The following is a 25364-nucleotide window of genomic DNA, read 5'->3' as shown; positions in this document are numbered from 1 at the left end:
TACGTATTTAAAATCATTTTGTCTATGAGTTTTACATGGTACATTATATAAATAATATTACTGCAGCCAGCCACATACTCGGCAACATTATTTGTTAAGAAGACACTTTTTAGAGAGTAAACTGTACTTAACCCTTCAACTGGTGAAAACAACATTAAGTCCTTATGTACTTACAGTGCTGGGTATTGAACATTTTTTTTAATGGGTTCAATTAATTGGTCGGATTTTATCAACGTATTTCAAAATAGATACCATTGAAACATACCATGACCGGCCTTAAAATTTTGATCACTTTCACATTATTCTTTAAACTTTTATTCTTTAGGTAGTTATAAATAGAGTGTTTTATTATTTCATAAACTTTTCTAAACAAAATAATACACAGTTAAACATATTATCGGTTCAACTTGCTAATTTCACAAAGACCTTACAAGTGGTTAAAATAATAAGCCAGAGCTTGTGAACACAACCGGTTCAAGGGTTAACACAGTTTTGGCACATTTAAAATTGAACTTTATTTCAATATCAATCATTTTCAGATTTGCTAGGTTATTACGAACGACAAGAACGAGAGGTACAACTCAACGTGGATTGCACACACGAGAGAACCGTGGTTGAGTGAACCATGTGGCTGGCTACATGTTGCTCAGATCGCAGAATTATTACTCACCATTGGCGTAATCTAGCAAACACTCGTCCGACGTCGCCGTCTCAGTCAAACCTATATCATGGTCCAGTTGCAACAATCAACACTTACCCCACTTAACATTTTACCACTTACATTTAGAAAATAATTTTCATTTACTTTATACACTTTTGTTTACTTTTACAACAGTTCAACAGAAAAATTGTCAAATATTAACGTTTATATCTGAATTTAATTGTCTCCACAGGAGGTGGTTTTTCTTAATGTTCATGTTGTTTACTTTTCAATGTGAAAAGAATGCATTTTGCTTACCTTCATTATTTCTCGGAATTTGCCAATTTCTCGAGTAATCAAGTCTCGTTTACCTTCTTCTATGTTGGCATCGTCTAGATCAATCGGCTGAAAATAAATACAAACATTTTTAATGCCTTAACAAACAAAACGTATCCCTTAATACTGAACAAATACACTATAAAACATGACTTCCAATTTTACAAATTTATAAACAATATGAGGATTTAAATGCAAGAAATTGTTAAAAAAGAGAAATCTTGGAAAATTGCAGAACACAAAAGTAATTACAATTACATAGAACTTCTGCCCTAAGACACTGCTAGGGAATATTTTAATTTTTAAATATTTTAACATTTTACTTTAAGCCATTCTAGTAGTTTCACACAATACAAATGAAACCATATAAGTAATAATTACAAAATAGCAAAACATGAAGATTAATATAAATCTTTATTTGTTGATAGAATGTTCAAAGTTTGTAAATCAGAAAAAAAGAAATCCACTAAACTTGTTTCTTAAGTAAGTTCTCTTTTTAACTGATCATTCATTAATTCTATCAGTAGCTCTCTTAACAGCTCTGTCCGCAGACATTCACGGCACACTCATGGCGATGCATCTACATAAATACAGTACTGCAAGAAAGATATCACTTATGAAAATATGATAATTTGTCAATTGGAGGTTATCTATTTATTTACGGGTTTTTAAACACAAAGTAGACAAAAACACGTTTTTCAATCAAAAATTTCCATAAGTTGTTGTATGTGAATAGCTGCAGCAGGCTCGCAGTGATGTACAGATATATAGATCAAAAATAAAATTACAAAAGCACAATATTTTGTTAATTTGGTCATCTATACAATTTGTCAAACAAAGTATAACAAAAACATGTTTTTATCTATCAATAATTTGAGTAATGCCGATCAGCTGCCGTTCGCAAATGTATACAGTAGACTCGCAGTGATGCACAAAGACCAATACAGAACTACAGCAAAATATATGTACTAAACTATGAACATTTGCTAATAAGGTTAAATAATTACCTACAGGTTTTCATACACATAGTACAATAGAATCAGGTTTCCATAAGGGTCAATCCATTTCAAATCACCCAGGTCATGTTGCTCAACATTTTTTAATTTGCCTAATTTTTTTATTATGAGTTCCCTATGGGTAGACAATCACAAAACACTATTTGAAAAAATTTTACAAGCCATAGTTTTTTTTCCTTGTGGCCATTTTTTAAATGGCGGTTTTGCAGATTTTAGTAAAATACGCAGTTTGCGAAAAGTTTAATTGCCAAGCTATTTTTTAAAGATATTAGAATAATCCAAAAACCAGTGTGTTCAGCATAAAATGAACTTCAATTTGACATTATAATAATGTTTCTTTTGTGCAAGAAAGTCAGTCAAACTTGTTCTGCAAAATCTCGGAAGAAAATCATCAATTGTTACTTTTTAAGACCATAAAAGTTTAAGAAGGAAAAGAGACTCATTACTAATATTTTATTTCTTTGTTGAAAACTAATATACCTACCTACTGAAAAAGTTTTAGCCCTGAGAACGCTTTCCTTTTTTTTCTAGAGCTTTTCAAAAAATGGCCGAAAGCCTAATAATGTCAATATTCTAGGGTTAATAACTAAAAAGGGACTGAATGAAAATAAATGAAAATTTTACAGAATGTTCTTTATACAAATAGGAATATCTTATAAAAAAATTATGACTGAGACTTAACTACATTTAGAGATATACAGCATTGAATTTCAGTTAAAAGCGCTACCCTTTTTCTCGCTTGTGCGGTACCAAGTTAGCAAACAAGGGCTTGTTTAAAAATCATTATGTTAACAATAAACTTATATATTTAATGCTCAAAACATTATATTCCTTATTTAAACCTACTTAGGATTTACAATAAAAAATTATTTAAAACCAGAAAAATTAGTGACCATCTTGATCACAATACCACGACTTTGTACACATTTCAACATCACCTAATTAGTAAAATAAAGAAGATAAACCCTAATTTTTTAAATGGTAATTTACTTTAGTGATGGAGCAAGCAGCCAGTACAAAAATAAGAAAAACTTCATTACTGTCTGCCTACACAAAAATGATTTCGGTTTTAAAAGCAGAATGGAATTTCTTTGCCTCATCATACGGGAAGAATTCTTGCGATGGTATTGGGGGAACCACGAAACGAGAAGTCACACGAGCTTCACTTAAAAGACCTTACACTGAACATATCCTGACTCCACAAGATATGTTCAAATATTGTTGAGAAAATTATTACTGGAGTTCAGTATATTTTTGTTCCTTCAGCCGAAATCAAGCAAATGGAAACAAAAACTTACCGAGAGATTTGAATGCTGTTTACCAGTGAAAGGAAACAAGAAGCTATCACATATACATCCCATAAGTGGCAACCAAATAAGATGTTTTTGTTACTTCTGCAGGCTCAAACTTTGATGATCATCAAACATCGATACTTTTCACAAATGTATCATCTTTTATGAGTAATGACTATGTTGCTTGTATCTATGATGACATTTCTTTCTCCCTTCTGGACCAAAAACTGCCTTCCAGCTTTCCAAAAATGACACTGCCTGGGTGCCCTTGCTAAGAAAATAGTGCGACAGGTAACTCCACTGGAACTAACAAACGTGTCTTGTAGGACACATAACATAAATGAGAAACTATGTAATGGAATATCATCTTTATTTAATTCGCTGATGAAAATTTGCAGCCAACAAGTAATTAAAACCAATGTTTTAAATCTAAAATGCACAGAAGAAGAACAATATTATGTGGATACTGTATGCAAGTGTAGTACAAAAATTGTATCGGTAAGTTAAGTTGAAGAATTATGATTCTTACCTATTGTTCTCACTGTGTAAGATTATGAGTTACTATTTTAAAATATTCCTCAGGTACTAACACATATTTTTACATCATGTGATTTTTACTATTACTTTATTTTACTAATTAGGTGTGATGTTGAAATGTGTACACAGTCGTGGTATTGTGATCAAGATGGTCACTAATTTTTCTGGTTTTAAATAAATTTTTATTGTAAATCCTAAGTAGGTTTAAATAAGGAATATAATGTTTGAGCATTAAAATATAAGTTTATTGTTAACATAATGATTTAAACAAGCCCTTGTTTGCTAACTTGGTACCGCACAAGCGAGAAAAAGTGTAGCGCTTTTAACTGAAATTCAATGCTGTATATCTCTAAATGTAGTCAAGTCTCAGTCATAATTTTTTTTATGAGATATTCCTATTTGTATAAAGAACATTCTGTAAAATTTTCATTTATTTTCATTCAGTCCCTTTTTAGTTATTAACCCTAGAATATTGACATTATTAGGCTTTCGGCCATTTTTGAAAAAGCTCTAGAAAAAAAAGGAGAGCGTTCTCAGGGCTAAAACTTTTTCAGTAGGTAGGTATATTAGTTTTCAACAAAGAAATAAAATATTAGTAATGAGTCTCTTTTCCTTCTTAAACTTTTATGGTCTTAAAAAGTAACAATTGATGATTTTCTTCCGAGATTTTTGCAGAACAAGTTTTACTGACTTTCTTGCACAAAAGAAACATTATTATAATGTCAAATTGAAGTTCATTTTATGCTGAACACACTGGTTTTTGGATTATTCTAATATCTTTAAAAATAGCTTGGCAATTAAACTTTTCGCAAACTGCGTATTTTACTAAAATCTGCAAAAACCACCATTTAAAAAATGGCCGCCAGGAAAAAAAGCTATGGCTTGTAAAATTTTTTCAATTAGTGTTTTGTGATTGTCTACGCATAGGGAACTCATAATAAAAAAATTAGGCAAATTAAAAATGTTGAGCAAAAAAATTTTATTTTTATTGGGTGATTTGAAATGGATTAACCCATAATCAATTATTTGCATGATGACAATGATGTCATCAGCGAATAAACGCTGCAGACCACCAATGCGGGATCGTAAATAGTAAAAATACTACACATAAAATATTTACAAAAGTGATAATCAATTAAGTTGTCTATCTAGGTTTTAAAAACTAAAATACTGCAATAACATTGTAGTGATCTGTATTCTGTCTACTGCCAGACCACCAATAATTAATTACGCTCCATTCTATTGCTGAGTCCTGTCGATGGATTGTCGAACCTATCCTGGAAATTCCTGGTTTTCACTGAAGTGTAAAAACCCTAAAGATGTTTGAACTAAAAGCCAGTCAATCCGTTTTTTGTTTACATTTGGAGGCAAGTGTTCCAATGTGTCTTCAATGTTTTCTTATTAGTCTGTATTTGTAATAAATTTGTTTGGTAGTGTTTTAATCACATACCATAATGTATTAAGAACCTTGCATTGTGAGAAGTTATTTGATGACATTGTTGGCTCAGTTGGCAACAATGTCCAGTTTTAAACTTTTGTATCATAGATGATATCAGACCAATTACTGAGAAATATTCTGTAATATTCTATATACACCTAAAAACTAAATTGTAATCTTTAAAAATCTTAAGACAAACTGTTTGGTGTCTTGAATTTATATTTTTATATTCATACAAAATATTTCACATTTTTGCTCTCATTGTAATACGCTTAACCTGTGTATATCACAACAAACGTAATAATGTAAGGTGTCTTACCCCGTCAGCATCTCGAACACTGGCTTCTGAAGCTTGAGTCAACAACGCAAGTCTGTCAGTCATATTTCGTTGGGTCCTTCTCTCATTCTCACTTGACGCTTTTAACAAACAACAGATTTATTAAAAATTTGTTAAAAAGAAAAGATATGACAATTACAATCAACTTATAGTATTACATTCAACTAAATCTTTTACCAACCTCCATGCCTTATATCTACTTGTTTCATATTTAATTTGAAACTGTGCTGCTTACTAAACATTGTCAGGTTTTAGAAGGGCTCTGAGCCAGTAGGGGAAGGAAGTTTCTTGAATATAGACATTTTCTCTTAGAACCTTCTTCAGGCTAGGTTGGCCAGTGTGGTAGGATTTTTTGATAAAAAACATATGTTCTTGGAGTTTAGAATTTATAAGGTGTATTTTTAAGTAAGTACCTAAAATATTTTGAAATTCTGCCACTGCAGTGCTACAGTTCATGTCTCGCATTTTTTCACTGCCTACCTTTTCCCGTTAGCACGCCACAAACGCAATTTACAGTAAAAACCGATCTGCTGATGCATATTTTGAATGCCTTTTCAATTGAGAATCCTGTCGACGTGAAGTAAATGATGTTATTCGTCTCCTTGATGCTTAAGACTTGTAGGAAAGCGAATGAAATTCACCATCAGACAAAAAATTCATCTCAAGCATTTTGCTAGGCACAACTTTATAATCCCCAAATAGACCTAATTTAGTACCCAGCAACTTTCATGTTTTTTTTTTTTTTTTTAAATCAGAAGCATCATGAATATCAGTGCCACAATGACAACTGAAGCATAAAAATAATTTAGGTACAGTCGCTATTAAATCAGAAAGATTTTTCCAATCGATGTATCAAAGATTTTTTTTAGATACAATAAGTGGCAATTACGTAGAAAAGTATGTGAAAAGGATTTCATATAAAATTCTTACAAAAAGTTTATTACATTTTTTTATAAATCATAGCGGTAATTACTTATAAACATGCCTCATACATTTAACTTTACCAGTGCTTGTCTTGCTGCTTCTCCTCTCTTGTCCAGCCTTTCTAAAGTGTCACAGTGTGTGACGTAAATTATATCATTAAGAGTAACACTCTGTTACATTTTTTTTACTCAATATCCCTTAGCTCCTTTAGACAGTCATGATATTCAGCTGTCTTTTGAAATGCTTTTAAAAATATTGTATTGAGGCTGAAAAGCCACGTACAAAACTATGAAGCACAAAGACTCTGACAATGCGTAACATACTAAAAACACAATAAAATTATTCAAATTAAATTTTTGTAATACCCACCACATATTCTATTATAATGTAAGGAATTTCAAAGTACTACCTTTTTTGGATTACTAAAAACAAAACAAATACCTTGTATTCTGAGGGACCTTGAGAGGGTTCATTCAACTTCCCTTACTTGAGCCAACAAACATGAGATTCACAACCTACCAGAATAGTTTTTCATGTCCTGCTGGTAGTCGTCCAGTATGGCCAGTATTCTCTCTTGGGCGGCCTGGTCCGTCTTCTTCATCTCCTCATCGATGTAATCATCTGGTTCTTCTGGCTCATCTTGGAGAGGAGACCTTCCCTTGATCTTTTTCCGTTTTTCAGCTGTACAAAATAACTTATTTAAATCACTGGTGCGATTACAACAGCAGGATGTTTTAAACACATATGCTATATGCATCTAAAGAATTACAACCTTAAAGCAATGTTTTATAATAATGAATACATCACTTTATTATGATTAAAATTTAATTTTTATAGTTGACTCTTTTAAAAGAAAATCTCAACCCAAAATCCTATCTAGAAAAATAAACAAACTATATAAATGCCTTTAAAATGAACAAATAATATGGAATGTTACATTGAGATTTTACTAAAAACAGGTAAGTACAGAAACATGAAATCTTCTGATTCCTTACAGGAAGCAGAATAAGGATGAAAAAGAGAAATGAGGAAATAAAACCACACTGAATGAAGAATTACTACAGGATAAGACAGTATAGTTTGTTTTTTATGCTTCACTTGATTGTACACATTACGATCACAGAGAACTTTGAATTTTAAATTATTGAAAATTGAACAACACTATGATGAAGATGATGATTGAATAGGCAATCATAATGAACTCTCTTTATAAAATGAACCAATATTGTTTGAATGTCAATTTTCACTAATTTATTTCATTGTGTTTATACCTTACCTTTATATTCATCCAAAACACTTTTTGTTTTGGCGTCCACTTTAGCAACAAGCTTCTTTCCACCAATTTCCATTTCATGAAGAATACGAATTGCTCTGAGTCCTGCATCTGGGTTCCCGTACTCACAAAACCCAAAAGCTAAAAAACAAACAAAAATTGTAGATGAAATACTTATGCAATTCTTGTCACAGACATGAGAGGATATAGACCTACAGCATCACATATACAAGCAACAGTTCACAATCAATTCCAACAATGCCGTGGCGAAACGTGAATTTAATCATTTGCTAGCCAGTACACATTTTAAAACGCACTTCATTATGTATGAAGAAAGAAAAAAATTATTAATCAAGAATTTTGGTACATTATCCCTTGGTACGCTATAAAGCGAACTCTATTGAGTGTAAGGTGTGAAGTTGAGTGTCTCTAATCCCACCATATAAATTTAGTGTTCTTAGTGTTAATTAAACACAAGTTTGATTACTATGTGCACGATACTTCTAGAGTGGGTTAATGTAGCATTAAGATTGATTACAGTACAACCCCGATAAGTCGGCCCCCATTAACCCGGAAGTCCGGCTAACCCGGACCGATTTTCAATTAAAAAATAATAAGACAAACATTTCAATAATAAAAACGTAATATTTTTGAGTGGTATAGTATCCGTGAATCGATGTTGCATCAGTATTTGATGGGACTGTACGACAGTGAGTGTGTGACTCATGGCACACGGCGGCTGAGTGGCGGTCATTGTCCCGGATTCTCGGAAACAATAACAGACGCGTATTACCCCAAATCCTCTCCCACGCTACCGCCACGCCTGGCCCCTCAGTACCGTTCCTACTTCGCTCCGCTCGCTTGTGCCCGTGTTGTGTGTGTGTGTGTGTGTGTGTAGTGTACTGTATTGTTCGCTTCTGTTCTGCAATCGTGCTTCAGATAGTGTGCTTCATTTGTGTTGTGCGTTTGTTTTTATCTACGCGATGGCAAGAAAACGTAAAAATGTTGTAGTGACAATGGAAAAGAGACTAGAGGCATTAGGTAGGATTGATAAAGGCGAATCTTTAAAAACAATTGCAGCATCTTATGGTGTCGGTATATCTACAGTATCGGATTGCAAAAAAAAATAGGACAAAAATCGAAGAATTTTGTTTCAAGATGATAACAAACGACAGTTTGGGCAATCGGTGCAAAGCTAAGAAAGCTAAAAACGAGACTCTTGACGACGCTTTGTATGTTTGGTTTTGTGCGGTTGCCTGATTGTGAACCAAATTTTACTGCGAGTCAAGGATGGTTGGATAAGTGGAAAAAACTGCATGGTATTCGCCAACTATCTATCACAGGAGAAAGTCTATCTGCGGATAACAGCACTGCTGATGACTATAAAAACAAGTTTTTGGATTTTGTTAAAGAAGAAAATTTAACGGCAGATCAAATATATAATGCCGATGAGACGGGTCTGTTTTACAGAATGTTGCCGAGCAAAACTTTGGCCTCAAAAACTGAAAAAGACGCAAAGGGATAAAAAAAGCAAAGACCGATTGACAATAATGGCCTGCAGCAATGCTTCGGGGAAGCATAAATTTCCTCTACTCTTAATAGGAAAAGCGAAAAATCCGCGAGCACTGAAAAACGTAAATCGGGATTCTCTACCAGTTGTCTACAAGTATCAAAGAAGTGCATGGATGGACAGCAACACTTTTAAAAACTGGTTTTTTGATTGTTTTGTGCCAGGTGTGACGAAATATTTAAAAGATTGTGGGTTGCCAATTAAGCTGTCCTACTAATTGATAATGCTCCTTCACATTCGTCTGCAGATGTGCTGGTCAGTGGGGACATTACTGTCAAGTTTTTGCCGCCTAATGTAACAGCACTATTACAGCCCATGGACCAGGGGGTTCTCGAGAAAATCAAGAAGGTTTACAGAAGACAGATGCTAAGCACAATCATTGACAATGAAGGAGAACACGGTGTAGTTGAGATTCTCAAAACATTTAATGTGAAAACTATAATGTACATGATTGCAGAATCTTGGGAACAAGTGACTAGAATCAGCTTAATTAAATCTTGGAAAAAACTGTGGAAGGGTGTATGCGACTTGCCTGAAAATATAATTCAACCAGTGGGGAACTGTAATATGGAAAATGACTCTCCAGACGATGTCCATCCCCGAGAACTTTTGGATATGTTCCAAAATATTGATGGCTGCTCTGAAGTCGATGAAAATGACATTACTCTGTGGTTAGGGGCAGACAATAACGGAGGCTATGAGCCACTTACTGACGAGGAAGTGATCACGTCGTTTTTATCTGATGCTAATGAATCAGACGCTGAGGAGGCAGACGGGGACATTGAAGATCCAGTGATGAGTCATGGAGATGCAGTGACCAAACTAAACGAACTAATGGTTTATTTCGAGCGGCAGGCAGAAACATCGCCGGCTGAATTGCTCATGTTGAAGAGACTGCGAGATCGCACAGCACGCAAGCGGCAGACGACATTGGCACAACCAAAGCTGACTGAGTTTTTTTACCAGGAAATGAACAGTTATAAATGTACTGTAAGGATTAATAATTAAATGTGCATATGTTTGATGTTTTTACAATTATAATGGAGTTTATCTGTAAGTATACCGTATTTTATTAATTGTTACCTAATTCTCCGGCTAACCCAGATTTTCGTTAACCCGGAACGGCCGCGCGGGTACCGATTAATCCGACTTATCGAGGTTCCACTGTATTCATGATAAATGAGTTTTCAACAACAATTTATAATGATTAATTGTTACAACTAAATTGGTGTCAGTTTAGCTAGTGAAGTGATACATGTTATTTTAAACTATTGTTACATATGGAGATAATTATATTTTCTAGAAAGAGGAAAGAATTAAATGAACCACAATACGTTCCTCCCCAACCTTACTATTAACTGGAATAAATGAACAAACTAATTAAATATTGCAGTATTACTGTACTGAATTGCAATATTGAGTATATTATTAGTCAAACAACTTATGTTCCACACAAAAGTAAAAATCATTCAAAAGAAAAAAAAATGTAATTTCTTTAATAATGTTGATATTAATATAATGCTGAATCAGCCACAAATGATCAATACAATAAATGAATGTTTGAACTATGATTATTCTTTCCCTTTTCTTTAATATTCCCTACCAGACAATTATTTTTTTCAATATTTTGTTTACATTGACTTAATATTAGATTAGCTTCATCAAACTTTCTTTTTGCTATGACCATTTATTTCTTGCGTCCTACATTTGTCTTTGACACAATTCTGTAAATGAATGCATACTGACCTTGAACGCGTTTCCAGGACACAACAGTGCCGCAGGCTGCCAGAATGTGCCGGATCATCTGATCCGGGGCTTTGTCTGTGATGTTACCCACAAAAACTGTGACTGTGGGTCCAGTAACCACCTGCGGCACCAGTGCCGGCCTTGGGCGGTTCTGCTGACGCTGCTGCGTCGAGTTGTGCGGCCGGAACGTTCTCATAGGCATCGCTGTCATCGGTGGCCCTGCCATCATCTATTAACACAAAGAAGACTCCCATTGAGCATCACTACATTTATAAGTTACAAAAACAAGAATCATATCATATTTAAGCAAGACTCAAATGCACATCAAGACCACGCAGGCTGTCATTTGACAGCCGTTCAAGGTTGGTGTCTCAGACAGTCCTTAATAACATCAACATTACTGTTTCCCAACCCTGTCAGTGTTGGCTGTAGCTTTATTCTGCTTTATTTGTCAACATATCAATCAATAATCCTACCGATTGTGATATGCGTTCTGTTATTTGGTTTTTAAAAGCTAAAAAGTATCCTGCTGAAATTTAACAGCAGCTCGTTGGATAAAAATATTATGAATCAAGGAAATCTGCATTAATTGTGTAGTTTTACGATGAGGAAAGAACAAAGGTGAATGAAAACTTGACTCAGTTTTTCCAATCAGAAAGGCATTATTATCATGATACTTCCTGCCAACTGCAACAACAATAATACTGAGAGGCAATAAAAAACTTTATCACGGCTTAGGTATGCCTTTCATAACCACCAATAGAAACTACTCTCTAGCAACATCATTCTGCCTCATGTTGCAGTAAGAAAAATGACACAACCAGACAACTTTCATTGGAAATTACTGGACAATCACCATACTGCCTTGTCTTGGCACCTTCAATCAGACTTTCATCTTTTTCCATAAATTAAGAAATTTCTGTACTTTGGTATTATCCGGAGGCCACTATTTTTTAAAGTTTATCTTACTGAGAATCTAAAAACCTACATTATTAGAAAGAACACACTTTATTTGACATACTATACAAACTACATGTCATTATAATGGTTGGTTCTTGTTTTCTGCATTCCAAAATGAAGCGATGTCAGCGAGGAGATCATTCTGTCCATATCAAATACTTATTATTACAAGAACCGAATATTATTATAAGAACCGATTAGGGGCTTTTCCGACAAGTACTTTCCCGACCTCCGATCACGTTCCAGATTATCAAACATTTTTTATTACCTTTGGCACACACTTCTGGTGAAAAAAGAAAAAAATCCCTCATGATAGTACCTAAATTCAAGCTCGGAACATGTGATTGCGCGGTAACTTTTATATTTATAATACGTATATATGTATTCACTTACTTATATAGCCTAAATAACATATAGGCAGAAAACAACAACCATTCGTCATAATGACATTATTAATTAATTTTGTATCTAAATGTAGTACAAAAGAACAATGAATAATATCTTATATACTCCACTTACATGAGGATGGGCCATCGGCATTACAGTAGGTATCATTGGAGGAGGACCTGTGAAATAAAATCTTGATGTAATTAATAAAGCACCAACACAAGTATTAAAATTAAATTCTAGGACAATAACCAAACCTGCATTGTGCGTTAGCTATAGTGGCCACTTAAAAGGTGTAAAAAGTACACAATAAATGACTTTTTAAACAGAACTTTCTAATCTGCTCTAACAAAATAAAATCTGACGATTGTACTGTTCTCTAAGAATATGTTCAATAAAGAATAATTATAATTATTAACACAGAGAATATAAAAATTAAATGCAAAACACTATTTGAGTTAAAAAGTCACTCAGGCCTTAAGTTCATATTTTTCTTTTAAACCCTTTCCACTGAAAGGGTTAACAAACACTTCAGCCATCCATTTAAACAAAATTAAAAAATATCTATAAAGAAAAAAATCACCAAAAATAAAGTCTGATGCTAGAATATTTTTGTTTTTAATATGTAAAAATATTTAGGGTTAAAGAAAACAAAATACATTTTCCCAAATGTATAGACATAATAAAAAATTGTGATTTTATAACAAATATGAACATTTTATTTTAATTTTGTATACAATTCTAGTCTGGCAATACAAAATTAAAAATATTACAAGAAGAAAGTTAGGACATGTTTTACGTAAAAATGTGGAGTGATTATAAAAATATTGATATAATTACTTTAATTTTGGGCCTAGAGAAACTATACTTTTACCAAAACACAGGTCTTTTTATGCTCCTTTTAATATGAACAGCTCACATATTTTTTCGGTGTACCAATATTAAATATTGAGAATGTCACTAAGCTCTGTGCCTTACCCAGCAGGGATCACTTCTGGCTGGTTTATACCTTCCAGTTGAACCCACCACTGGGCACAGCAAAAACCGATGTATCACTTCAATCTGGGCAACCTTATGGACGTCCAGGAGCGGCACATCACTAACTGCATATGTCGAGATTCTAGGGTTCAGGGGCAATTCGATAGGTCTAGTCTACTGTGGGAGATGACTGTTGGAGTTGGTGGGGTTTGTTCCCTAACCTCAGAGGTTCTTGCTAACCTCACCTAGAGTATGCCACCCCCTGCCTATTTTGACTGGAGAGGCTGGTTCAGAGCTGGCCTCCCCTTCTTCCAAGGGGACATGACTTTGAGATGTAGTGCCCTAATTCTTCCTCATGGATCTCGATAGGAGGCAGCCCCTACTCCCTAACCTTACCCATCCTGAATATCCTGTCACTCCGGAAGTAGCGCAAAGGTTCTTACAGGACTAAGTGCAATTTATAAGCTTCAAGTCCTAAGAGAACAAAAAAAAAGTTCTGTGCCTCTCAGGTGGGAGAACAGTTTGGGACACAGCATAACTCTGGTTGGATGAGGCTAAGTGGCCTAAATAGGAGCCACGCTCTAAACTGTCTTATTTGCTGCACTCTCGTCTAAAGGCTAGCATTAGAACATTTCACTCTCACTGAGTAAGGTTATTAAAATGGCAACCACAATAGTGCATTTTCAGAATGGAAATTTACTTATAAGTAATGTAAATTAGTTATTTACCTCCAATAGGCATATAAGGCATTCCCATCCCGGGAGGCATAGGGATGCCCGGAACCATGGGGGGACGACCGGGATAAGACATCACCATGTAACCCACACTGAAAAATATTACATGTTTAGTTGTTATTTACTACTTTAAGCACACTGACTTAGCAAATATATGCAATAATTTACTTCTAGTTTTCACAATATACTGGCCAGTTGTTACTATTCGATGAACAACTAATAAATATGTGCATATTTATATTACTACTAGTTTATTTTAGGATTTACTGTAATTTGTTACTTATCCAGGCTTTTGTCATACCAAGCAGAGTATCTAACGAAAGAAAGCAATTTTAATACATTGTTTAGATTACTTCTACTGTTTCTTAGTTTTCAATCAAGGTTTTAATTTTGCATAAGGAATCTGCTGGATATTCGTAATTATTACTAACTTCAAATTATTACAAACTCCAAGAGATGAAGTCAAAATTATTGATCACTTCAAAGTAATACTCCATGAAACAAATAATTCAAAATGTCTGGATACTGTATAAACAATTCCACTCACCCTGGACCTATGTATGTTGCGTCAACATTACCTTTTATTATAGATATATCAAATAGCCTAGGTACTGATGTTATAAAACTGGAGTTTATCTTACAAGCTTTGTTATAGTACATTTTTAGAGTCTAAACAATTGATTACCCAATTATAAGCCCTAAAGCTTAAAGTTAAAATAAGATATGGAAAACGCAAATACAACAGGCTACAATACAATAGTGTTCAATACAAGTATTCAGGAATTAAAACTTTCTAAATATGGCTTCCAAATATCAAATCACTGAAAAATTCACGAGCAAATTAAAAGAATTTCTCCTCTAATGTTTGTGATTTTTTTCATATATAACATTAGAGCCACAAGGTCACTCTCTTTAGAGCCTACTATATTTCCTGAAATTCTGGAGATCTGTATTGATGTTCGAGACGAGTCCAGCATCTTGACCATATCAACGCTGTATAGGCCAACTGGATGAAGCCTCAATGATTCAAGTAAGTATTTAGCAAAATAATTACATGACTTCCTTACTCATTTAGACCTTACGCCATTTGCTTTCTTTCTGTTTCCATAAATAAGTTCCAAAAATGTGTTTTACAACATGGAACAAGTAAAAGCTATGATGGGAACGGTTGATTCAATTTGAATGATGAGTTAAACTCTAGTTCACCGTCCTCTTAGTGCAGCGACTGGAAACCTGAGAGCCGCAAACTTGACTCCTGGAATCTGGAGTTAAGTTCATCTGAAGAGAACCAAAAAGGTGACTAAGAAGCTCAAAATAGCTCTATATTGTTTTAACATTACAGACACCTAGACTACAAAATATAATGTACTCTAGGTGAAGAGGTATTCTCACTGGTTCATCAGGTGTACAATTGACAATATGACGTCAGAACGATGTAGAGTTCATTTTGAGCTACTTCATCACAGACATGTTTTTTAAATCTCTTCAAAAAAAACAGGACTCCTGTTCCAGGAGCCAAATCTGTGAAAGCGTCAGATTCCAGACGCTGCACTAAGAGGAAGATGAACTGGAGCTACACTTAAGATTCATAACCAAAAGCTGTTTGGACCAAAAGATTAAACAAAAATAGACAATTGCCTAGAAGGATAAATAAGTTGTGCAACGCTCCTCCCCTAGAGGGAGAAATCTTACTAAGCGAGCTCCACACAGTGCAGAAACATTCTTAGAATGTTAAATAAAGTTTTAATTACATTTCTTTAGGAACTAAAATATAGTCGATATAATAAATATTACATTAAATTTAATCACACGGTAGCCTATGTTAAAAAGCTACTTACTTCCCAGTTGAAGTTGTTGGAATGTATGTTGTTGGAATCAAATTGCTCGGATCTCCTGACATCTGAAATTATAATACAAATAAGTTCAATTTCAATAACTTTATTCGTATACAGCTACAGTTTCTAATACGAGAAGGCCTATTTTCAATAATAAATGAATTTATGGGGATACATTCTGCTATCCCAAAAACATCTGACAATTTTTCAGTGTAGTAGATGGTTAAATATCTGGTACTAATTATAAAATTATACTAATTAGTTGAACAGAACATTTCATTTACTATTGAGGAGCTGGGTGGAATAAGAGCAATTTTGCACTACAGTAGTTTTAAGAAAAATGAGCTTGAAGGTTTAACATTAGTTTAAAATATATTTTTAATTGTTTGCTCTGATTAAGTACTCGAAGTACTTAATTAATTCAAGGTTCTTGAATCAGCTGCAGTATAATTATTGGCCACCAACACAATCGAATCATGATTATCGAATAATCGATATTTATGACCACGTAATAATACAGAAAACATCAAAACAAGATGTCGGATCAAATAGATAACGTAATAGATATTTAAAGAATTATATAGTTCTGTCAATTTTTAATCTTAAAAATTAAATTAATATATGAATGAGAGACAAATAAAAAATCTACCTATTATATCAATATTTATAAAATGTTAGTATAACATTTACTTGCCTTTACTAATTTCAAGGATAGTTTAACTCTTTGTGAAACAAAGATCACAAGTACATCATTATTATTCTTGCTGCCATTAGTCAATAACAAAACACGATTTCACTTTGAATCTATTTCCGAACACAATTTACTTTCAACTAATTTTCAATTATAATGTTGTTGTGAATTAAGTTTTTTAAGCCACACTGCAGACACACTTCCTCTCACTACAATTTTCAAAGAAATTTTCTGGGTACAATCGAACTGGTTGTATTGCACACGCGGGTTAAATAAAATACCTCATCGCCATTTGTTGTGTACGTGACACAGGGGGTCAGCAATTGAAATTAAAGACTGTTTTCGGTCACATCATTGACTGAGTACGTGGTTTACGGTTAGAGGATAAGAAGGTAAGTGAGCGAGGCCAGGGTTGGATAGTGGATGTGGTTGTGGAATGAGGACAGTGGTTGATGGAAGCAGCCAATGAGATTTATTGAACTCACCCCATATGACGTCACAGCATCATACAATCTCAAACATAGATGTATCCAGCGACCTTTGGTAAATCATTACAGAGCCAGTAAACATAATCATGTGTTACTATATAAAATAATAATTATAATATTTAATACATTACAGTATCTATATTTAAAATTTATAATCATAATCCGATTGTGTTGGTTGCTTATTATACTGTAGCCCTAATGGCTGCACGTACAATAACGATGAACATGCATTATTTGAGTCACAAGCTGTCAGTACATTTATCCTTCAAAATAACCTAGGCCTAGCAGTAACAAACTCTTAGGGTAGGGTACGATAAGCGGACCCGTTTTTATATCGTAGAATATAATCATCGAACCTAATATTCGCATCTCAAAAATCCTAGACTATCATTCGATATAAAAGTATCTAGCCTATAGTCTGTAATAACAAAAAAATGTTTTAAATTAAAATGTGAATTTAATATTAACAGTGATCAAACAAATTATTATATATGATTTATGTCATAATTATTGAATTGTTTATAATTATATATATTATTACATGTATGTATAATAATTATTATTATTGTTATATATACATGTATATATATAATATTAATAATATGATTACGTGTATTATTTGAAAATGTGTCCAGCTGTTGATATAGATTAAGTTAATTGTTCGAAATTTAATTAATCAGTATCGATTGGTTATATCGATGATTATGATTATTACCAATTTCAATATAAAAAACCGGGTCTGCTTATCGTACCCTACCCAACCCTTACACCGCTTTGTTTCATACAGTTAATCAACTTAGAACGTTTTTTTTCATTTATCACTGTTATTACTTTTTTATATACAAACCGGTAAACAAAAACTAGCCTATAAGCTACTGTAATCTAAAATACCTATAACATAATTTGGTTAAACATTTTGACTATCATAATTATCAATGATTTGATTAATGGTGGTAGCCGCTCATTAAATTGCATCCTTTTCGTTGACTAAAATCGTAACTTAGTCCTTCCAAATATAACTTGACAAATTATGTACAAATATCTCAATGGACGTTTCTTTTCCTGCCATCAGTGCAACCTATTATATTCAATAGGGATATTAACATATAGCTTATATGAATAGACTAGATTACATATATTATAGCCAATGTTCTGTTATTGCAACAGCCTATTTGATAACTCATGCTAGGCCTAGAAAACTGGAAAAAACAAGTTAATAAAAAAGTTTCAATATATAATTTACAGTTCTTCCAATCTGCTTTTTGTAAACCCAGCAGATAATTATAAATAATCTTCCTAGCCTATATAATGCAGTGACCCTCAATATTCAGTCCACTAAATTGCTGCTGAACTTAGGTTATTCTCAAAAACTAAAACAACTAATAAGTGTCTAAAATTTTACACATAGCAACCGTTCAAGAAATTAAGACTGTCCATAGTTATTAAAAATACTATATAATACAACGATGTTACCTACCTAGCCACGCAGCGGAAACAAAATATGTTATCGACTCGACTTCAGCAATGTAATGTGGTTTTTAGCGTCTTTCATTCACAGGGAACTATATTATGGAGTATAAATAATAACTTACCTCAATCATCTATATCATTATAAATCAATCACTCAAAACAAGAAACACACAGGTATAAACTATTGAATGGAAAATATTAATTCTCACGCACTAAAATATCTCAACCCGCAATCGGAAGAGGACGCACGAATCAACGAACGAAAGTACGTAAGTACACTATGGCGGATTGCACCGGCACAGCTATTGGTCCGAATTAACCATTGAATTTGTGACGTCAATGTTAAACATGATGACCACTACAGAAAAGATAAAATACAGGCAGAAGTCTCCCTGAAGTATTTCAAACACAATTGTTAGTGCACTCTTATGGGCCGAACTAAGAAATACTATTTATAGAGCGTTGCTCAACACTATAAAATCAGTAGATTTGTTCCAATTATTAATCTCACTAAGATGTCCAAGTTTGAGCAGTATTTTAAAATTGCGCCCTGGACATTTTATTTTTTTATTCTATATTCCTTAAAACGGCAAGGACGATGTGTATTAAAAAAAACTTTGCTAAGGACACTATGCTGGCAGTTTCACTTTTTTTTAGGTAAGCGTGATATATTGACCAAAGTAGTGTAATAATCTAAATGACTAGCCCTTCGTAGGTGTACTTACAGTGAAGGGAGACATCACTTTATTGCCTCTGGCACTACAACATTCTTTAATAATCATACAACATCTCCATTACAACAATATTGATGATCGTAACAAGACTAGTTCTTCCTAATCAAATATAAGGATTAAATTTGTTTGGGATACGTGGAATGTTTTTCCTATCTGCATATTCAATTGTTATGTTTGTTATAAAAGTATGTAATGACATTTTAAAAGGCCATATACAGATAACAGTTCAGCTTTTTTGAAACGATTAAAGATTGAGTGTATTAGATTTTGTTTAAGATTATTTGACAATCACATTCACTTTATTCCCTCGTTGAATATCTCTCAGAACATAGTTTTGAATTATTAACAGTTGATTGGGAGTGATTAAAAGCCTTTATCCTTAAAAACAGGGTAAAACCACTTATGAAACATTGGAAAACCGTCTTGTTTACAAAGTGTGTGAACTGAGACAACGCAACAAATGGTCGTAACAGGTTATTAACACTTCCATTAACATTTACACTCTCAGTAAACATTGTCAGATCAATTGCCTGAAGATCCTGACATAGCCAGAACGTCAGATTTGCGTTAGTCTGGGGTTAAATCCGAGCTACCGCTCCTGCTATACTGGATCTGAACACGTGCCTACATCAAAAGGTATAGCGAAGATACTGGCCTCCTACAGCACCAAGACATCAAGAACTCTGTAGATAGAAACGTCAGGAGCAGAACAAAAACAAAACCAAAAAGTATACTCCTAAAGTTAGCAACTGTGTTGTAATCTGGAGCAAGGAGAATATATTTGTCAGAATACCAAGACTGTAGTGAGGTACTTGAAAGTTAGTAAGAATGGTGTAGCCAGCACGTAGCTGCAGTGGCGTAGCAAAGGGGGGGGCGGGGGCGGACCGCACCGGGTGTCACCTTTTTTGGGGTGACACTACCCGGTCTCTCAACTTTAAGAGTTATGTACAATAAAAAAATAAATAAATCGCTGGCAGAAAAATTTTCTTTTCGGGGATTCCTCCACTAGCACTAGCTCAACTCTATGTATAATTCGGGGATTCCCGCAAAAAGAACCTAACGCTGTCGTAATTCCCCGTCCCATACTCCCGATCTTTGACATTTCAGTTGCAACATTTCTCATTTGTTTCATGAAGTGTGTTGTTGCGTGTCCGTAGCTTCATGTGAGAGGAGTTTCAGTAAATTAAAATTAATAAAAAACTATTTTCGGGTAACAATCACTCAATCATGGCTTAGGAATCATGGTATATTAGCCACTGAACACGAGGCAACACAAAATATAAATTTCGATGAAGTTATTGCTGAGTTTGCAGCTGTCAAAGCTAGAAAGAAGAAATTTTAATTGTATAACAATAATTCCTTTTCTGTCTTAGTTATTATTGTTTTGCTATTTCTTCAATATTATAAATAATAAATGTTCCATGACCTTTATCATATAAAACTTATTGGTTTTTAATTTCGATGGGGTGACACCACCAACTTCCGCACCGGGTGCCACCCAAGGTAGCTACGCCACTGCGTAGCTGTAGAAACTTGGACCAATTAGTAATGTAGACAAGACAATCTACCAACACTAAGATCATGCATGTTATACCTGCCCATCTGATCAAACACTGGAGCGAACGACATGAGTTAAGGAATATCCAAACGAACTTAAAGTGTGTGTGTGTTTTAATAACTTCCAGTATATGCTACAAAAATAGTAAAACAATGAAGTGCAAAACTGACACTCAACGAATACTATAAATCCAACAAAATAAGACTAATATTCAGGAATGAAGAACCTACGGGTTGGAAAGTAAAAGTAATGCCGATTGCAACAAGCAGAAAGGCGCATTGAGACAGCATGCAAGATTTTGAAACCTAGCTATCTGCAAAAGCTGGAGAAAAATTATTTTTTAAATCTATGAGAGAAGAGTAGGCAACAGAAGACAACATGACTGTTGTAAATAACTTTACAGTACTCTATGGAAAACAAATGTTATGTTTATCATACAATTGGATTGGTATAAGGTGGCATGTTTGATAAACATTCAATAATAAAGAATCACTGTTTTATGTTAAAGATAGTTATTATATTTCTTTATTTAGTATTAATAATTCTCATGAATGGACACAACAATTTTGGTGATTTGGTGTAATTAAGGCTTTTGTTGTTTATTTCCTTATATTTGTTATTATTGTAGCCATTAATTATAACATCTTGGCTGATTAATTTTTTTTAGTTTTAAGTTTTAACTCAAGCACCGCTGCTCTTGTAAACTAACTTGATGCTGTTACAACAGAATAAGGTAGCTGTGCATCAAGAATAAGCAATACATGATTATTTCATTTTTCAAACATAAACTTGGAAGCTTTTGATGATTCAAAAGAAACTTGCATGTGTTACAAAGGAAGATTAGAAAATATTTTTGAACTTAAACTTACTTCTGAGATAAAAATTGTTATGAACTTACGGCTCGCATTCCAGTTAACTCTATTGGAACTAAGCTTTATCAACATCTCTCTAGTCTGACAGCTCCTAGCAGGTGGTACTCTGAAGTTGTTGAATTACTTGAACATCAGCTATATTCTGCCCCAAATGTTTACACTGATCAACATAAATTGTTATGTCGAGTATAACATCCAGGTGAGTCTTTTGCTAAATTTATTGCAGCCCTTCAGAAGTTAACTATTACTTGTTGAATGTGAAAAGGAGGAATGTAATACTTCAAACACCAGTTAATTTCTCAGAGCACAATTTATTAGCGGTTTAAGTGTTGCATACATCAGGGAAAAGTTATTACAGGAGAAATTTATTACATTTGAGAGGTTGCAAAATTTTTCTCTCTTTAGAAGCATCTAAACAGGGAAATAAGTAGATAACCTCAATTAATCAGGTTTCTAGGAATAACGTTTACAATAACTATAAATTTCCGGTGACAATGGAACCTAAAATGAAGTATTGACCAAATGGTCTCTAAAACCGTCCAGATTATAGATACCAAAGCTCTGGGTATTTGAAACGTCCTATGCTGCGGATACACAAATTATTTTGCTAGCAGTTGTAAATGTGGTTGTTCTTCTCTAAATTGCAGTTCTTGAGACCGTTCCGGCCACGAATCGAAGTTGTGCATCCAAACTCTAAGAAGAATTTAAAAAAATTATAAGCCTATAAATTACAACATTAGACAGTTACGGTGTGGAGACATTGAATTTAACGATAATTTTGTCAAAGCTGATCATCAAGGAGATTTGAATACCTTCTAGGGGTTTAGAAATTATTTAAATACATGGGACCATATTAAATTTACAAAATAAAATATAATAATGTATATCAGTTACAAAAAAATGAAATTCATCAAATACGTAGCACACTCTTAGTAACAGTCTTGATTCAAGTGCTGGAAAACTCAAGACTTGCCACCTCCCATGTAAGAACAAGAACCTCAGTGTACCTACGCCGAGCCTTACACCAACCAACCTCAGGAATCACCTTTGCAACTTTTCAAGTACTTCCTTTAGGTTTACATAAGGAGTCCCCACTAGTTATGATAATTCGGATGTGGTCTTACTAGAGTACAGTATAAAACCATATCTCCTATGTGAACCCCCCATTCTGTTGCCATACTGTTAGTCTGACATCAATCGATGACTGAAGCAACCAAGGCCTTCTTGAAAGAAGAAAGCATCCTGAATAAGGCATAGCTTTACGAAATTTTACTGCAAGTGTTCCTCCAGGTACGTAACTAGCTAACCACTCTGATAGATCCACTAAATCCCCAATGCTGCTAGCTTGCATAGATAAGAAGCTGGTGATATATGCTTGATAAGTAACACATGCTTTAGAAAGGTTCATCAGGATGCTCTAGTTCATCTACATCCATGATAAGGCATCAAGAAACTGGTTCTGGACTAGAACGAGGTTAGTAGAAAAGCCACAAAGCCTTGTTGATTGTTAATACGGCTACCAAATTGAAATTTTATATTGTTGATTATTAACTTCTTAAAAATACTTGCAAGAACTGATAGAATAACCACAGGGCAATAGTTCTAGATACATGTGATAGGCCTTTTTTTATAAATTAACACTATATGATCAATCTTGGAAACATTCAGAAATATTCCAACAGAGTGGTGCCAGACTGGTAAGGAGGGATACAAGTAACTCAGTTCAGAGCAGTGTTTTACTACTGCAGAAAGAATGTATTGGACCTGCCTCCTTTGCTGTATTGAAATTCTGGAGGATGACCTTCACTTCATGTTATTCAACTAAGAAAGAAGAGTAGAAATACAAGACAGGATGAGAGTTGAAATCTAAGCAGACTTATTGTCAGACATGGAAACAGAAGCAAAATTGTCATCACACATATCCGTAACCTCTTGATCGTCTAATGAGGATACACCGCTAACAAAGTTAGCTGGAGACTTGTCTGCTCCGTTTACTTACTTTATATACGGAGATACCTTGTTGTAACATCCTGTTGAAATGGCCCGTGCTTGTGTTATGAGCGAGAAAGTTTATAAACGAACTCAGGTTTTTCTTTTTTTATTGTACCTCAATACCTTTTTTATCACTACCTGTAAGCAGCCTCAAAAGTGTCTCATAGCTTTTGACAAAATTATTTATGTCCATGTAATAATTCTCATATTATAAAAACGTGATGAAGATGTTGAGGTTTGTGGAAAGAAAATATCTGTAAATAAACCTAATTAGGCAAGTACAGCTGGTGAAATAAATATAAAATAAAAATCTACCAAGTTTCATTTCAATGCAAATCCTTCATCTTGGAGATAAGATATAATTCTCGGTACTTTTTGAATAGATTGCAATATTACGTAAAGATTTTTGAAGCGATATTCATTATTGTAACTATTAAAAGTCTCTTACTAGTCATAGCAATATATTAATTCATATACTCATACACTCACTCGAACTTTGATCAAGCCTTAATCAAATTAATTCGGACCACACCCTATATCATTTAAAAGATTGCACCCCCCCCCCCATCATTACTTTCAATCATTTAAATTTTGTTTGATAAACGTTAAATTTGCACAACAAAATGTAATTAATAAATTTTGTATAGCAATACATTTTGTGAATAGAAATTTAATCACAACATTAAAACAATATACTGCCATAAAAAGTAGTTTGTATTGAATTATAAGTTTCTCAAAGTTCCAGTAGTCCGTGTTTTCAAATAAATTCCTCTTCCTGTACCCATTAAATAGACTTTAAACTATTTATAAATTAAGCTTTAAATTATGAAATATTGCAGTTTTTGTCATACAAAGGAACATTTGAAAAAGAGGTTATGAATTAATAAGAAAAATATTAGTTATAAATTTACTTTATGATGGTTTTGATTTAAATATTTGATAAGCTGATTAAAAGTATCAGAAGTGACGTTTGAAGGTATACAAATATTTGCTAAAACTATACATGTGTATATCTTTAACAATTTGTTCTTGGTTATATTTTAAGATAAAATATAATCACACAACAAATAAGATATTTACGGATTTACATAATAAAAACGACACAGTTGCTATCTCACACCTGCAACTTTATATTACTTTACAACAAATTCTTATAAAATTCTACATACTTCAAAAGAAATACTTACAAAAATCATGGCCAGATTTCTGTTCATAGTGCTTCCCTAGGCAAGACACAACTGCTAATCTCTTTCAGTTAAGATTTGGTTATCTATGAAAACACTTGGATGGGATAGATATTTATAGCAAGCTGCTTGATGTCATCATTGTACAATGAAACAATGCACATATTATACTCTGTCTTGGATAAAATCATTCATTACAAAGTAAATTATAATTATATCTTAACGTTTATCCCGTATCTGTTTCCCAATTTGAAATAAATTAAAAGGTTTTTCTTTCATTTAGGTATAAGAGGGATTTTAGTGAGGCTCTAGATGTTTTAATGTCAGAGTTATGGCACACCCTTTATTTTCAGCTCTAACTTGACAACTGAT

The 25364-nt window shown here is 33.5% G+C and overlaps 1 protein-coding gene across 2 annotated transcripts in view; it reads right to left on the bottom strand.

Annotated features, from left to right (window-relative positions):
* LOC124364299 (RNA-binding protein 25) overlaps positions 1 to 25037 on the bottom strand; it is a 62605-nt gene extending 37568 nt beyond the window's left edge. The window contains exons 1-9 of one of the 2 annotated variants that reach the window (XM_046819666.1): positions 24996 to 25037; positions 16007 to 16068; positions 14163 to 14260; positions 12589 to 12635; positions 11110 to 11338; positions 7797 to 7934; positions 7040 to 7201; positions 5579 to 5676; positions 959 to 1045 (exon numbers count right to left, since the gene is read on the bottom strand). In XM_046819666.1, coding sequence (XP_046675622.1) covers positions 959 to 1045; positions 5579 to 5676; positions 7040 to 7201; positions 7797 to 7934; positions 11110 to 11338; positions 12589 to 12635; positions 14163 to 14260; positions 16007 to 16068; positions 24996 to 25022 — 948 coding nt within the window. In that variant the 5' untranslated portion in view covers positions 25023 to 25037. Of the gene's footprint in view, positions 1 to 958; positions 1046 to 5578; positions 5677 to 7039; positions 7202 to 7796; positions 7935 to 11109; positions 11339 to 12588; positions 12636 to 14162; positions 14261 to 16006; positions 16069 to 18774; positions 18934 to 24995 lie in introns of those variants that run through there. The other variant, XM_046819667.1, reaches the window with a different exon arrangement.
* Between the last annotated feature and the right edge of the window lie 327 nt (positions 25038 to 25364).

The sequence above is a fragment of the Homalodisca vitripennis genome, chromosome 6, assembly GCF_021130785.1.
Source record: "Homalodisca vitripennis isolate AUS2020 chromosome 6, UT_GWSS_2.1, whole genome shotgun sequence".
NCBI lineage: Eukaryota > Metazoa > Arthropoda > Insecta > Hemiptera > Cicadellidae > Homalodisca > Homalodisca vitripennis.
This window is presented reverse-complemented; position numbering and strand designations above follow the sequence as displayed.